Source organism: Microcebus murinus, chromosome 12, assembly GCF_040939455.1.
Source record: "Microcebus murinus isolate Inina chromosome 12, M.murinus_Inina_mat1.0, whole genome shotgun sequence".
Classification (NCBI taxonomy): Eukaryota; Metazoa; Chordata; class Mammalia; order Primates; family Cheirogaleidae; genus Microcebus; species Microcebus murinus.
In genome coordinates this window covers 61,779,227-61,793,540 of record NC_134115.1, presented here as the reverse complement: position 1 = coordinate 61,793,540, position 14,314 = coordinate 61,779,227, and the positions used below count along the sequence as shown (strand labels likewise).

General features: G+C 48.7%; 2 protein-coding genes across 6 annotated transcripts in view; both read left to right on the top strand.

Moving 5' to 3' along the window:
- The window catches only part of CORO2A (coronin 2A), a 53,223-nt gene extending 51,929 nt beyond the window's left edge, over positions 1–1,294 (top strand). For both annotated transcript variants that reach the window (XM_012769030.3, XM_012769028.3), the window contains 2 exons: positions 290–564; positions 1,018–1,294. In XM_012769030.3, the coding sequence (XP_012624484.1) occupies positions 290–564; positions 1,018–1,149 (407 nt within the window). In that variant the 3' untranslated portion in view covers positions 1,150–1,294. The remainder of the gene's footprint in view (positions 1–289; positions 565–1,017) is intronic.
- Positions 1,295–2,385: 1,091 nt separating this feature from the next.
- Positions 2,386–14,314, top strand: part of TRIM14 (tripartite motif containing 14) — a 31,587-nt gene continuing 19,658 nt past the window's right edge. The window contains exons 1-2 of one of the 4 annotated variants that reach the window (XM_076008863.1): positions 2,386–3,224; positions 14,146–14,241. In XM_076008863.1, coding sequence (XP_075864978.1) covers positions 3,144–3,224; positions 14,146–14,241 — 177 coding nt within the window. In that variant the 5' untranslated portion in view covers positions 2,386–3,143. Of the gene's footprint in view, positions 3,225–5,696; positions 5,947–6,084; positions 6,168–14,145; positions 14,242–14,314 lie in introns of those variants that run through there. The other 3 variants (XM_012769033.2, XM_076008864.1, XM_076008865.1) reach the window with 3 other exon arrangements.

Genomic DNA, 14,314 nt, shown 5'->3' with positions numbered 1-14,314 from the left:
CAAAGGAAGGACAAGGCTTCACTTGCGGGCAGCTCCCATGCGTGCACCATGCTGTTCCTACAAACTGAGCTCCACCTAGATGGTTGCACACGTGGGTGTTTGCATTCAATTGCCCTGGTCTGTGTTTGTGCCTGTCTGCGTGTGGCTGCATCTCCTACACCTGCTGTGTGTGTCGCTTGGCTCTGCATGGCTCTCCGTGCAGCATGGCATGCCTGCCTGTGTTAGTGCTGCCCATGCCCACCTGCTCATGGCCACCCAGTCCTCATATAGCTCTTTGCTTCCCTCCCAGAGCCAGTCCTGGTGTCCCTTAGGCCTGGCTCTGAGCTGCTGAGTCACCGGCCACTGCCTCCAGAGAGACCCGTCTTCAACTCTGTGGCCCCAGCCCCGCCCCAGCCCTTGAACCAGACAGAAAAGCAGGCTGCAGAAGATGGCTGGAGGCCTCCCTCCCTGCTGGAGGAGAAGGCACCAAGGTGGGCAGCAGAACGCAGACTGGAGGAGAAGAAATCCCGGCTCACAAATGGCTTTGACATTTTCGAATGCCCCCCACCAAAGACAGAGAACGAGGTGTGAACGAGGGTGGGGTGGGCCTTCCCAGGGGACAGCTGGGTGGGGTGGGGATGGGATGAGGTGTGGGTGCGTGGATCAGGGCTGAGAAGGAGGGAGGGAGAAAACGAGGGTGGGAATAACTAGGTGTGGCCTGGCCTAATGGCTTAACCCTGCTTTGTTCATTCATTCAACAAAGAGAGCCTGGGCTATATCAAGATCCCATCTCTACCAAAAAAAAAAAAAAAAAATTAGCTGAGTGTGACAAAAAAAAGTTAGCTGGGCATGGTGGCTCTCGCCTGTAGTCCCAGCTACTTCGGAGGCTGAGGCAAGAGGATTGGTTGAGCCCAGGAGTTTGAGGTTGCTGTGAGCTAGGATGCCACTGCACTCCAGCCCGGGTGACAGAGCGAGATCCTGCCCCATCATGTCCCAGGACACCCCGGTGATTTTGCCCTCTGACCTCTGCTTTCCCAGCTGCTGCAGATGTTCTACCGGCAACAGGAGGAGATCCGAAGGCTGCGGGAGCTGGTGACCCAGAGAGAGGTCCAGGCCAAACAGTTGGAACTGGAGATCAAAAACTTGCGGATGCGCTCCGAGGTGCTCTGAGCAGAGACCTCTGCCCTCCTCGCCCTCAGGGACACCACTTGGCTCCGTGGGGAGGTCCAGAACCAAACCACAAGTCCCCCAAGAACAACCACTATTTCTACATTTTTTTAAACCAGAAAACAAGACTCTCAGTCATTGAAAGAGATTCCAGTGGGACGTGGTGCCGTTTTTCTATTTGCCTTCTTGCAACAACAGTTTCTGAACTGACTTTGTTTTTAGATGATAACTTGCCTTCTGTTTAATTCTGTGTTAAGGGTCCACGAGGAGCTAGAACTTCTCAAGGGGAAGAACACTGTAGACAGTTAGAGCTGGAAGGATCTAGGAGGTCAACGTGCCTGTGGTTTTCAAACTGTGGCCCATAGATTAGGGGGAGGACTGAACAGAAAGGCTGTGTCTCCCCGCCCCCCACCCCGTTCCGGCCAGACAGCTCCCCTTCTATCTGTTTTATAGGTTGGGCTGCTGTGGAATATTACATAATTCTGCTACTAAAAAAATTTTAGAAGTTTAAAAGCCAGTGACCTGGCCCAACTCCCTCATTTTACAGGTGGGGAAACTGAGGCCCAGAAAGAGGCAAGTAAGATTTGTTTCATGGCCAGGCTGGGCTGAGGTGCTGGTCTCTTGGTCTGCCTGTCTGCTGTTTGGGATGAAGCAGCTCTCAGCCCACAGAGCAGGAATCTGTTGGTCTGGCCTTGCCATGCCCCACCTTGCTCATGGAGCTCTTACAATTCCTTTCCTCTCTGGTCTTAATTTCTCCATCTGAACAAGGGGGATCCCCAAAAAAGCTGCTCTCTACAGGATCTGCTACCCGAGACCTTGACCTGAGGAAAACGATATGTGGGGTGGGTGATAAACTGGTCTTGCTGCAGAAACTCACAAATACTGGCAAAGGGCTAGACTGGGGATTCAGCCAAATTCTAGAACACAGTCAGGAAGTCAAGAGCATCCTCTCTAACCAGAAGCAGCCAGATATGGGTAGACACTGCCCCTTATATGGGCATGCAGACTTTGGAACTATGTCAATTGTCAGTAGCTGCTGACTGCCACTACCAAAGCTGACTGCCACTACCGAAGGTACACAGCCCGTCTCCTGCAGGACTATGTAGGTGGATTTCAGCCTGGGTTAACAGATGAGCCCCCCAGGAGGTAGGGGGGCCCCAGTACTGGAGGCGTGCCAGCAAAGCCTGTGGCCACCTGCCTGGGAGGGCTTCTGGAAAGGGATGACTACACTAGGTAAGAAAGTATAACCAGGTGGTCCTGAAGTTCCATTCTGGCCCAGAAGTTTTTCTTCATCCCTCCCTAATGAATCTGCATTCTGAGCCCTGCTCTGAAGTTCAATGGTCAGTACACCAGCCCAACAAGAGACTGGGAATGATTAGAAGCGACATTGTCCCTCCTTACCAAGGAGGGACAAATGATACATTTTCTTCATTGCATGGGGTGATTCTGGAGCTGAGATGGGGCCTGCAAGAGGTCACTTAGCCTGGTGGGTTTCAACCCAAGCTGTATAGTAGAATCGCCTTTGGAACATTCAGAAATACAGATGCCCAGGCCCCATCCTGGACCAGCTGAAGCTGAATTTAACGTCCTGGCTGGTAGCTCCTAAAAAGTCCAGAAGAGTCCTAAGCCCCTCCCAAAGCTCTCTGTGACCCCCAGCCATTTACTCTGTCACTGGGACTCACTCCCATCTGAATTCCAGCCAAGCTTGCCTTAGTGTGCTCAGGAGCAAAAGGCCAAACCCCAGACACTGTCAGGGAAGCAGAGCTCCACTGGATGGGGTTAGGTCTCCCACCTCATTTGTGGCCAGCACTTCACAGTTTACAAAGCCCTCCCACCTCCACTCACTGACACATGCTACTCTAACCCAGGTCAGGCAGGCATTCTAATCCCCATGTTCGGAAGGGAAGACTGGCTTCAGAGAAGTGCAGAAACATGAAGTCCAAGGTCACTGGCTGCCAAGCGGTGGAGGCGGGGCTGCATGGAGAGAGTTTCCCGGCATGCCTCTGAACAGCCCAGCCCTCTGCAGGCTCTTCCTACCCCCAAAGGACCCAGACCTCACGCTTAGAAACAGGACACAGGTATCTTCGAACAAACTTGTTTTCTTTTTATTTTTACATCTAGAATAAATTATTTAAATTATTTCACAGCAAGGGAGAGGGAGAGGTAATTTTTATCAGATATTTTTTTAAGCCATCCTTTTTTTAAAATTACATTTTTGTTTATGTTCTTCGGCTGATGAAGCAGACTTGCCCAGCGTGGGCAGGGCCGCCAATCAGCAGAGTGTGCACTCCTCTCCTTACCCCGTACCCTGGGAACCCCCTTTCTGTTGACTCAGGAACTTTCTGAGAATGAGGATAGCACTTGGAGATGAGCTCTGGCGGATGCCTGCCTTAGCTCTACAATAATTGTGCTTCCTGGAACAAAACTTGAGATTGTATCATAGAAGGTAACAGGAAGTTAGAAATCAATCTATGCTTTTAATATGAAGCCGTGCCTGAAATAGTTTGAATGATCATTTTAATGTTGTTTCTGAAATTCCTCATAGCTTTTTAAAAAAAATTTTAAAAAAGAAAGAAAAGTGAAAATAAATAGCTGTGGAATCGTGCAATGGAAGGAATTGAGCGAAATAATAAACATCTGGCTAGACATTTTACTACATGGAGCTTTCCTTTTCTTGATTTGTTCCACAAATACCAAGGAAGCACCTACTGTATGGGCCAGACACCAGGGTGGGAAACAGGTAGAACAGACATAGTCTTTACCCTCTGCAGAGTTCTCAGTCATGGTTGGGGGAATGGGAAGGGCCAAGATAGGGGAACTGTGGGCTACTTTGGGAGGAGAAGCAGGGATGGCTTCCTGACGGAGGTTATGGGTGGAAACCTGAAGTATAAGTAGGAGTAAGCAGGGCAAAGACATTTGGGGAGTAGAAGAATGTTCCAAGCAAGTTAAACTGTATGTTCCCCAGTCTTGAACAAGCAAAAGGTAGAGCATAGACAGGGCCAGGACCAAAGATCTTAATTATAAGTGGGAGCTGAGACTTTTAGCCTGGTGGCAACTGGAGTCTGGGGTGGGGGATGTGAAAGTTGTCAGTACCAAAGTAGAGTCAGTTATGTCAAAACCAAACTAAATGGAGCCAGGAAGCCACAAAGGGCAGGGTGGGGGTGGGGTGTCACCCACAATTTCCCTTTTAATAGGAACTATTGTAAGAGGTTCCACCAAACCATAGCCCTGTACAAAGGCCGTCATCTGCCTCGAAACTGCCTTATTATTCTTGTAACCAAAGACTATCATTTTAAAACAACTCATTTTGCCTTTAAAAACCTATGCTTTGGGCCCAGTTGTTGGCTTATGCCTGTAATCCTAGCACCCTGGGAGGCTGAGAAAGGAGGATCAGGAGGATTGCTTGAGGCCAGCAGTTCAAGACCAGCTTGAGCAAGAGTAAGACTATCTCTACAAAAAATAGAAAGACTAGCCAGGCATGGTGATGTATGCCTCTAGTCCCAGTTACTCAGGAGGCTGAGGCAAGAGGATGACTTGAGCCCAGGAGTTCGAGGTTGCAGTGAGCTACAATGAGGCCACTGCACTCTTGCCTGGGCAACAGGGAGATTCTGTCTGAAACAAACAAACAGGCCTGGTGCAGTGGCTCACACCTGTAATCCTAGCACTCTGGGAGGCCAAGGCAGGAGGATTGCTTGAGGTCAGTAGTTCAAGACCAGCCTGAGCAAGAATCAGACCCCCTCTCTACTACAAGTAGAAAAATTAGCCAGTGGTAGTCCCAAACTGGTCCCAAAACAAACAAAAAACCTCTGCTTTGGCCAAGTGTGGTGGCTCACCTGTAATCCCAGCTCTTTGGCAGGTCTAGGCAGGAGAATCCCTTGAGGCTAGGAGTTCAGGACCAGCCTGGGCAAAACAGTGAGAACCCCTAACCCCTCTAGAATTGAGAATCTCCCTTATTGTTTTAGGTTGACAGCGCTTTTGCTTGTTTTTGAGATAGGGTCTTGTTCCACCCAGGCTGGAGTGCAGTGGCAGGATCATAGCTCACTGCAGCCTCAAACTCCTGGGCTCAAGCAATCCTCCTGCCTCAGCTTCCCAAGTAACTGGGACTACAGGCTCGCATCACCACGCCGTGCTAATTTTTTTATTTTTTTGTAAAGACGGGGTCTCCCAAAGAGCCAGGATTACGGGATTACGGGCGGGCGGGAGCCGATGTGCCCAGGCCCCACACACCAAACAGTGGGACTGGTTATCTTTCCTGGGGAAAGGGCAGGGGAGGATCAAGGGAAAGCAAGAAGGCGCTAATGCGCACCCTCCGGGAAGGCCGCAGCCAACCTAGGTCCCGTGCACAGGCTGCAGTTTTCTGAGCGTTCCTGAAGTGGCGTCGCTAAGGGGGAAGCCCACCTTCTCCCGGTCAGCCCGGCAGGAGCGGGTCGGCTCGCTGGTCGGAGGACGCTCCGGGCCTGACCCCACCCCGCCGTCTGCCAGCTGCTCCCCACCCCCGGAGCCGCCCCGCCCAGCCCTTGGCGGAGGTTTCGATTCCCGGCGGAGCCCCGCCCCGCGCCGGGGGGGCCGAGGCCGTGGGGTTGCATGGCGGGCGCAGGGCAGCGGAGCGGGGTGCCTGGGGGGCCGGGCCCCGGCGAGCCCGAGCAGGTGAGCGGCTGGCGCTGCCCGGAGCATCGCGACCGCGTGGTCGAGCTCTTCTGTCGCCGCTGCCGCCTCTGCGTGTGCGCGCTTTGCCCGGTGCTGGGTGCGCACCGCGGCCACCCGGTCTGCCTGGCGCTGGAGGAGGCTATGCACGTGCAGGTGGGGACCGTGGCGACGGGGAGCGGTGTGGGGGAGCGAGCCCGGGGCAACGGCCGAGCAGGGGGGCGTGCGCGGCATCCCACTGCAGCCCCTTGAGAACCTGGAAACCAGACGGTGCCCCAGAGCGCGTCTGAGTGTCAGCTGAGAGTTCAGAGAGGGAGACTGAGGCCCGGGAAGGGCCCGGGCGGAGAGCCAAGGCCATCAGGACACCCTCAGAAGAGGTGGGTTTGGGAGCGAGAACCTGGGAGCCCAGGCTGTACCCGGATGTCAGTGACCTCGTCCGCCACGGCGGGCCCACCACACTACCCTTGGCTGGATGAAAATCTGCCTTTTAGTTAACAGAGGTGAAAACCCTTCGTGTTAGAAAACGGCCACACGCACATCTGTGGTGTACTCAATCCGAGTTCACAGAAAGGGCTGTGAACTGTGAACCGAGGACTAGCTGTCACCTCTACCTCCCTCTCCCCTCCCCCTACACAGACACTCCCATTCTGGCTCTGGACAGCCTGTGCCAGCTATTACTATTATTGTTGGGGTTTTGTTGTTATGTTTTTTGAGACAAAGTGAGACTCTGTTGCCCAGGCTAGAGTGCCGTGGCATCAGCCCAGCTCACAGCAACCTCAAACTCCTGGGCTCAAGCAATCCTCCTGCCTCAGCCTCCCGAGTAGCTGGGACTACAGGCATGGGCCACCATGCCCAGCTAATTTTTTTCTATATATTTTTAGTTGGCCAATTAATTTCTTTCTATTTTTAATAGAGACAGGGTCTGGCTCTTGCTCAGGCTGATTTCTAACTCCTGAACTCAAACGATCCACCCGCCTCGGCCTCCCAGAGTGCTAGGATTACAGGCGTGAGCCACTCGCCCGGCCCAGCTATTACTATTATTACAGATGTTTTCTAGATCACAGGAAGGCTCTGGAGGCAGGGAAGGCCTAGAACCCAGGCCTCCCATAGAACTGCCCCCAAAAGGGCCATTCTCACCCTGGAGCCCTCACCTATGCTTAATCCGAAGGGTGGCCAGGGGCTCTGGGCTCCTGTTCCACCCCTGCAGCTGGCTTGTCCTGTGGCTCTGCGGTGAAGGCTGGGCAGGCAGGCCTTCCTGTCTCTGACTCTCGTTGATTCTACCACTTCCACCTCCAAGAAGCCATTTGTGATGTACTGACCTTTTCCCCTGCACAACATGACATCACCACCACATTGTGACAACCTGGGAACTCCAAGGTGAAAATTGGCCCAGAGGGGGCCTGCCTGTTCAAGTCCTGGGTTCAAGGCCTGCCTCTGCCTCCACAGCCTTCCTTTGTTTATGTATAAAATGGCTGTAATAATAATAACAGCTTCTCAAAAAACTGTTATTCAGAGTTACCTAGGCTACTCCCCAGAGATCTGGCTCAAGGTCTCACCCAGTTGTCCATTTTGTTGACCTATTGTCAACAGTAAATAACAAGATTCAGCAAATATGATTAACTCACGGTTTTGGCTCCAAAGCTTGAGGATGGCTACCCAGGAGCATAGATTCTAGTTGTCCTGAATATACACTCCAATTAACAGTTCCCAGTGGGATTTTAAAGAAAAAAAAAGAGGCAGTTCCTAAGTTGTTTACCAATAATTTGCATTAAAATAACATTAGCTATTGGTTGGCTATACTTTGCTCTTTGTATGGCAGATTCCAGGACTCAAAGATGAGTGAGGCAGTGAGTGAGGAACAAAAGGACTTTAAATAATTGCCCCCCACCACACATAAGTGTGGAGGGGGATTGTTGGGAAAGAGGTGAGACTGAAGTCCCATGCTCAGGTCTCTCTGGGCCTGATAAAGTTTGTATACATAGCTCCCACTGCTCTGAGCTATTTTTCTTTTGTCATTTCCCTCCTTTTTATCAAGGTATTTTTTTTTTTTTTGAGACAGAGTCTCGCTTTGTTGCCCAGCCTAGAGTGAGTGCCATGATGTCAGCCTAGCTCATAGCAACCTCACACTCCTGGACTCAAGGGATCCTCCTGCCTCAGCCTCCTGAGTAGCTGGGACTACAGGCATGCACCCCCATGCCCGGCTAATTTTCTTTTTTTGTATATATTTTTAGTTGACCAATTAATTTCTTTCCATTTATAGTAGAGACGGGGTCTCGCTCTTGCTCAGGCTGGTTTTGAACTCCTGAACTCAAGCAATCCGCCTGCCTCGGCCTCCCAGAGTGCTAGGATTACAGGTGTGAGCCACCACGCCCGGCCAGTATTTTTTTTTTTTTTGAGACAGAGTCTCACTTTGTTGCCCAGGCTAGAGTGAGTGCCATGGCGTCAGCCTAGCTCACAGCAACCTCAAACTCCTGGGCTCAAGCAATCCTACTGCCTCAGCCTCCCAAGTAGCTGGGACTACAGGCATGCACCACCATGCCCGGCTGATTTTTTCTATATATATGTTAGTTGGCCAATTAATTTCTTTCTATTTATAGTAGAGATGGTTCTCACTCTTGCTCAGGCTGGTTTCGATCTCATGACCTCCAGCAATCCACCCACCTCAGCCTCCCAGAGTGCTAGGATTACAGGCGTGAGCCACCGTGCCTGGCCTCATCAAGGTGTTTTGAAGAAAGCATTGTGGAGGAACTCATGGTTTGGGCTCCTTTTATGTTCTGGAGCCTAGTCCTGTCACTAGGAAAGCTCATTGCCACCTGGTCCTGTTCCACCTGGTGAGGAATTTTAAGAGTGCCAAAAGCTGAATCGGAATGGCATCACAAGGTGGGGGACAAAAAAGAGACCCCAGTCAAATCACTGAGTTATACAGCTGCTGTCACTTTTTGACTTATCTTTGGTCTCTGGAATGACACCAGTTTAGCTTCCTCAGAATAAGTAAAACAACGAGAGATACATAATAGAAATATCATGCACCTGAGGATTATAATCAAAAAGAGAATTTGTACGCCAGACCAAAAAAACCCCACCTAGTTCATTGGAGAGTCAACTAAAAACATAAAATCAAAACCCAGGAAACTGGCTTGTAAAACTTGTTCTACAACTTTCCTTGTTGTACCCTAAATAAATAATTTAGCCTGCTAAATAAATAATTCAGTATGTAGTCCAAATTGTAAGAAAATAATAGAAACTCAAAAGCAATGGTCAGGTCTGGGATCTGATAACAGGTGTGCTGTCATTTTCTTCTGAAACATAATTTTTCTTTTTCCAGTTCCCCATTTCTACCAAAGATAAATCTTAGTAGGACACGTTTACTTGCAAAATAAGTTTTAGTATTATACTTGGCCTTATTATTTGCGTAAAGTGCAACAAGAATAGTGACTGGCCATATAGGCATTTCTCAAGTTAGCTTTGCTAGAACTTTCATAAGAAATTTTGGATTAGACTTTCAAAAGTTTCAAAGCTAGGAAACCAAGTAAAGGATTCACCATCAGACTATGCTTGCAATACCTGTATGCATTGGGTGAATTCGTCTCTTCTTGAGGTCCCAAAATGTCTTGAGGTTCCTTGGCCTGTCAGAAAGTGACATTCTTTACTTACCACAGGTCAGCAACCTTGAAAAGGAACCACATAGACCAGGTACCAGGCCGGTTTTCCAAGGGTCTTTTCATTGGCTCTATAAAGCCAATCTCAATTCCTCAAAGCAGCCTGGTCATATCTGAAAATATGCCATTGTAGTCAAAGCCGTGGTAAAATTACCAGTGTCTCCAATGTGTCCTGTTACAAAAGTAAACATTCTTAGGCCAGGGGAGGTGGCTCACATCTGTAATCCTAGCACTCTGGGAGGCCGAGGCAGGAGGATTGCTTGAGATAAGGAGTTTGAGACCAGCCTGAGCAAGAGCTTGACCCCATCTCTACTAAAAATGGAAAAATAGAAAAATTAGGCAGGCATCATGGCACAAGCCTGTAGTCCCAGCTACTTGGGAGGCTGAGGCAGAAGGATCACTTGAGTCCAGAAGTTCTGGGCTGTAGTGGGCTATGCTGATCAATTGGGTGTTCACACTAAGTTCAACATCAGTTTTGTGACCTCCCAGGAGCGGGTTGCCTAAGGAGGGGTGAACCGGCCCAGGTAGGAAAAGGAGACTCAGTCCCCAGTCAGAGACCTAATAAAGACGCCATGAGGCAAACTGTCTCCCACCCTTTTTTTGCAATTTACTGAAAAGGTAAACAAGTATTTTACGACCAATTATTAACACTACACAAAATTCTTGTTCAAAGGAATAAACCACATTTTACTTTTATATTAGTGTATTATCAATCATCCAATTTCAGTCAGCTTTGACCACACAAGATAAGATTTCCGTAAACCTTTTATAACCTTATAATTTTCTGTTAAATAGCAGAGCAACGCTTTGAGAAAACCCTGCAGTTCTGACACAGGGGCCTAGACTCTGGCCCTGCATCCGTGTGCTTTTCATATTAACACTCAATTTCTAGAAACACGTATAAATAATTTCCTTCTAATTTTAGTCAGCTTGATCACACACAAAATGCCTTTCACAAGATTAATCTTTCACGCACCTCCTACAACTTGCTTAAGCCTTCAGTTTTGGCCTCGGCTTTTATTTTGGCATTGTCTCTTAAAACAAAAATGTCCTTTCCTTTCTTCCACATCATCTTGACCACACAAAATCCCCTCTCATGCAAAAGAAAGATCACTCTCAACTCTCTTTACGAAAAACACATCTTACTCTCTTTCTACACTCTGTATATAGAATTGTTTCTCTTATATCTGGTAGCTTTAATCACACAGTACAATTTTAACTCATGGCTAGCCCTACTTTCTGGTAAAAAACCTAGGAAGTCAGTAACTTTGAACTATTTTATACCAGTATTTGTAGAGGAATAGCATTTCATAATTTTTAGAAAGATGTTTCCTCAATTTTTTTGTTTATAGACAGATTTAAATATATTTAGCTTTCCTATGCCATATAAATGACTCAGACATTTTAGGATTACCTATTACTTAATTTAAAATAACATGACTTTAACAATAAGTTACTGAAAAAGATTTTTGAAAGATTTTGAAGTTCATTCATAAACTCAGCCCTCCTGCTCCTGCAGGTGCAGAGGTGGACACCCTTACACACAGATTGCAGTAATATACATTTCAAAATAGCCAGCTGACTTCCAGAAAGGTGTATTTTGTAGACGAGTATAGTCAGATAAGTTGTCTTTTCAATGTGGCTTATTTCCAGATTAGATTACTGACTTCAAGGTAAAGCCCTTTAATTAATAGGGAAAAGAAAGCACTCTCTATGCCTGAACTCAGCCTGGATAGCTCTGAAAAGGAAGCAAGCCTACTTTACCTGAGGGCCTATCTTTTATAGATACTTTATATCCAGCTTTTTTCTCTTTTAAACCAAATACCTTTTCAAGCCAGTCACCAATAGCAAAAAGCCTTAAACCAAGGTTATGACTTAACCAAAGACGAACTAGGCATCTCCAAAGAGGTGCAAAGCACTCCTCACGAGATCCAGAACCATCTCAAAGACGGCTCAAAGAAAGTCTCACTAGCTGCAAATGGAGAATCATCCATATTTCTGCACAGGCATAATTTCTAGGACCCCAGCTTCTCAGCTGTGTATCTATGCGTGAAGGCTCAAAAGCCCCAAAGACCCACAGACAGAAAAAAAAAGACAGGAAATCAGAAGCTCTTCATGGGATGGAAAAGGATCAATAGCAAATGGGTACCCCAAAAGGTCAAGAGCCACGAGCCATACAAGTAACTTTTTAAATTTTTTTTTTTTAAGAGACAGGATCTCACTCTGTTGTCCAGGTTGGAGTACAGTGGCACAATCATAGCTCACTGCAGCCTCACACTCCTGGGGAAATCAGCCTCGCAGGTATCTGGGATTACAGGCATGTGCCACCATACCTGGCTAATTTTCCTTATTTTTTGTAGAGACTGGATCTTGCTTTATTGCCCAGGCTGGTCTTGAACTCCTGGCCTCAAGTGATCCTTCCACATCAGCCTTCCAAAGTGCTGGGACTACAGGCATGAGCCACCAAGCCTGGCCCGTACAAGTAATTTAAAGCAAACAGGTCTTGTTCGCTGACCAAGAATCAAACCTGAGCAGCAGCCATGAAGCACTGAACCTTACGCACTAGACCACAGGGTAGGATGCTTTTTATAGATCCTTTTGAGTATCCAAAGCAGGCAGTTTGAGCATTTAAAAGGATTTACGACCTCTTCTTTCTCCCTTAAAAACCCAGCCGGGCGGTGGCTCATGCCTGTAATGCTAGCACTCTGAGAGGCTGAGGCAGGAGGATTGCTTGAGCCCAGGAGTTCAAGACCAGCCTGAGCAAGAGTGAGACCCCATCTTTACTATAAATAGAAATAAATTAACCAAAAAACTAAAAGAAAAATAGGAAAAAAAGCCAGGCATGGTGGCACATGCCTGTAGTCCCAGCTACCCGGGAGGCTGAGGCAGGAGTCCTGAGTTTTGAGCCCAGGAGTTTGAGGTTGCTGTGAGTGAGGCTGACACCATGGCACTCTAGTCCAGGCAAGAGAGTGAGTCTCTGTCTCAAAAAAAGAGAAACCCACTGGTAACTGCTGCTAATTGGAGTGTATATTCAGGGCAACTTGAATCTATGCTCCTGGGTAGCCATCCTCAAGCTTTGGGCTCAAATAAACTCTATACTTAATCGTATTTTCTGAATCTTATTAGTTAACACTATGCATACCCATTTTTGCATCCACACAGCTATTTACTTACCTAAGCTGTTCACCCTTCATCCATCCATCGATTCATTCACCAAACATCTGTTCGAGCACATATCTTATGCCATGAGTGAAGGAATAGATTGAATCCTTCGCTGACCTGGAGGAGTTCCCTGGCTGGTTGGAGGGAGAACACAGTGACAACACAGCTTGATAAGTACTGTAATTGAGGGGTCCAAGGCAGTGGTCAGTGGGAGCCAGAGAGAGGACAGTGAGAGCTGGGAACAGGAAGCCCAGGAAGACTTCCTGGGGGAGGTGCCATTGAACTGGCTTTGAAAGATGCGTATGGCATCACCAGGTAGTGAGACAGGAGAAGCACCTGTGGCTGGTGGGCACAGGTATCGGGACGTCGGGGTGATCCTTGAGTGGGGTACAGAGGCTGGATTTGGATGCTTGGAAATCACAAGAGCGCAAGGATGTGCTCCTGGAAGTTGACGCCATGGCTTACACTTGGGTTAAGACTATCCCCGCCCCCTTGCCTAGAGTAAAGCTGTGCACAGTAGCAAATGCTTGCTGGATGTTAAAGTCACAATAATAGCTACAGGTATTGAGCACTTATTGTCTACCAGGCATTATTCTGTGTGCATCTTCTCATTTAGTCCTGCAGCCACCCTGTGGGGTCATCCCCGTGTTACAGCGGAGGACACTGAGGTTGAGAGAGGTGGGGGGACAAAGCTGGGACTCAGACCTAGGACTCCTTTAACTCTGGGGCTTGTGCTCGTAACACGTTTCTGGGGGCTTCTGGCTCTGCTCGAAGCTGGCAGCTCCTGTTAGTTCTGTTCAGTTCAGCAAACACGCCCAGGTACCCCCCACGCCCCCATCCCTGTGGGGAGCTAGGGATGGAGCAGGCCTGCCCTCAGGAAGCTCCCAGTCAGCACGGCGGGGTCCAGTGGCTGCCTGTAAGGCCAGCGGTGAGAAAGATGAAGTTGGAGATAAGGTCACACCTGTGGGGGAGGGGGACACAGAGCACACCTTTGGAAAAACAATAATTTCAAAAAGCAGAGATATGGAAGGTGGAGAGAGCAGGCAGCAGGGAGCATGAACTCCATGGATCTCTCACCCAGTCCAGGGCCAGGGGGCCACGGACTCCCTGGGATGCACATTTCACGAGGGCAGCTCCTGGAACAGGACCCAGCATGTAATAGGTGCTCAGTTTATGGTCACCCAGTAAGCAGATGCTCTTCCCTGGACCCCAAGCTGCTTGCCTTCAGGTCCTATTTGAGGGGCTGGACGAGCAGGTCACAGGCAAGACTTGTCCTAGAAAAAAAATGTATGTGGGCATATCAAGATCCACCGAATACCTGGTGTGGACCTCTGAGGAGCAGAGGGGCCCTAGTCCCAGCTCATACTCCAGCTCGCCCCACAACCACGACTTTGGGCAAGTCCCCTCCACTTCCCAGTCTCAGATACCTCAGCTGAAAAAGAATAAAGGGTGAGAGGAAGTGACCCATGTTGGGGAGACTGTTATCTCGAAAATGACAGTATTATGACTTTTTTCCTAACTTCCTCCTGAACAGAAACTCAGCCAAGAATGTTTAAAGCAGTTGGCAACCAAGAAGCAGCAGGAAGTTGGCAATATAACCCAGATAGAGGACGCCGAAGAGAAGCTCAAGGCAAGTAGACATTTCTTCCTTATTCTGATGGAGGTGCCCACAGTTCCTCTCAGACACAGGGTCCCCCCAGTAT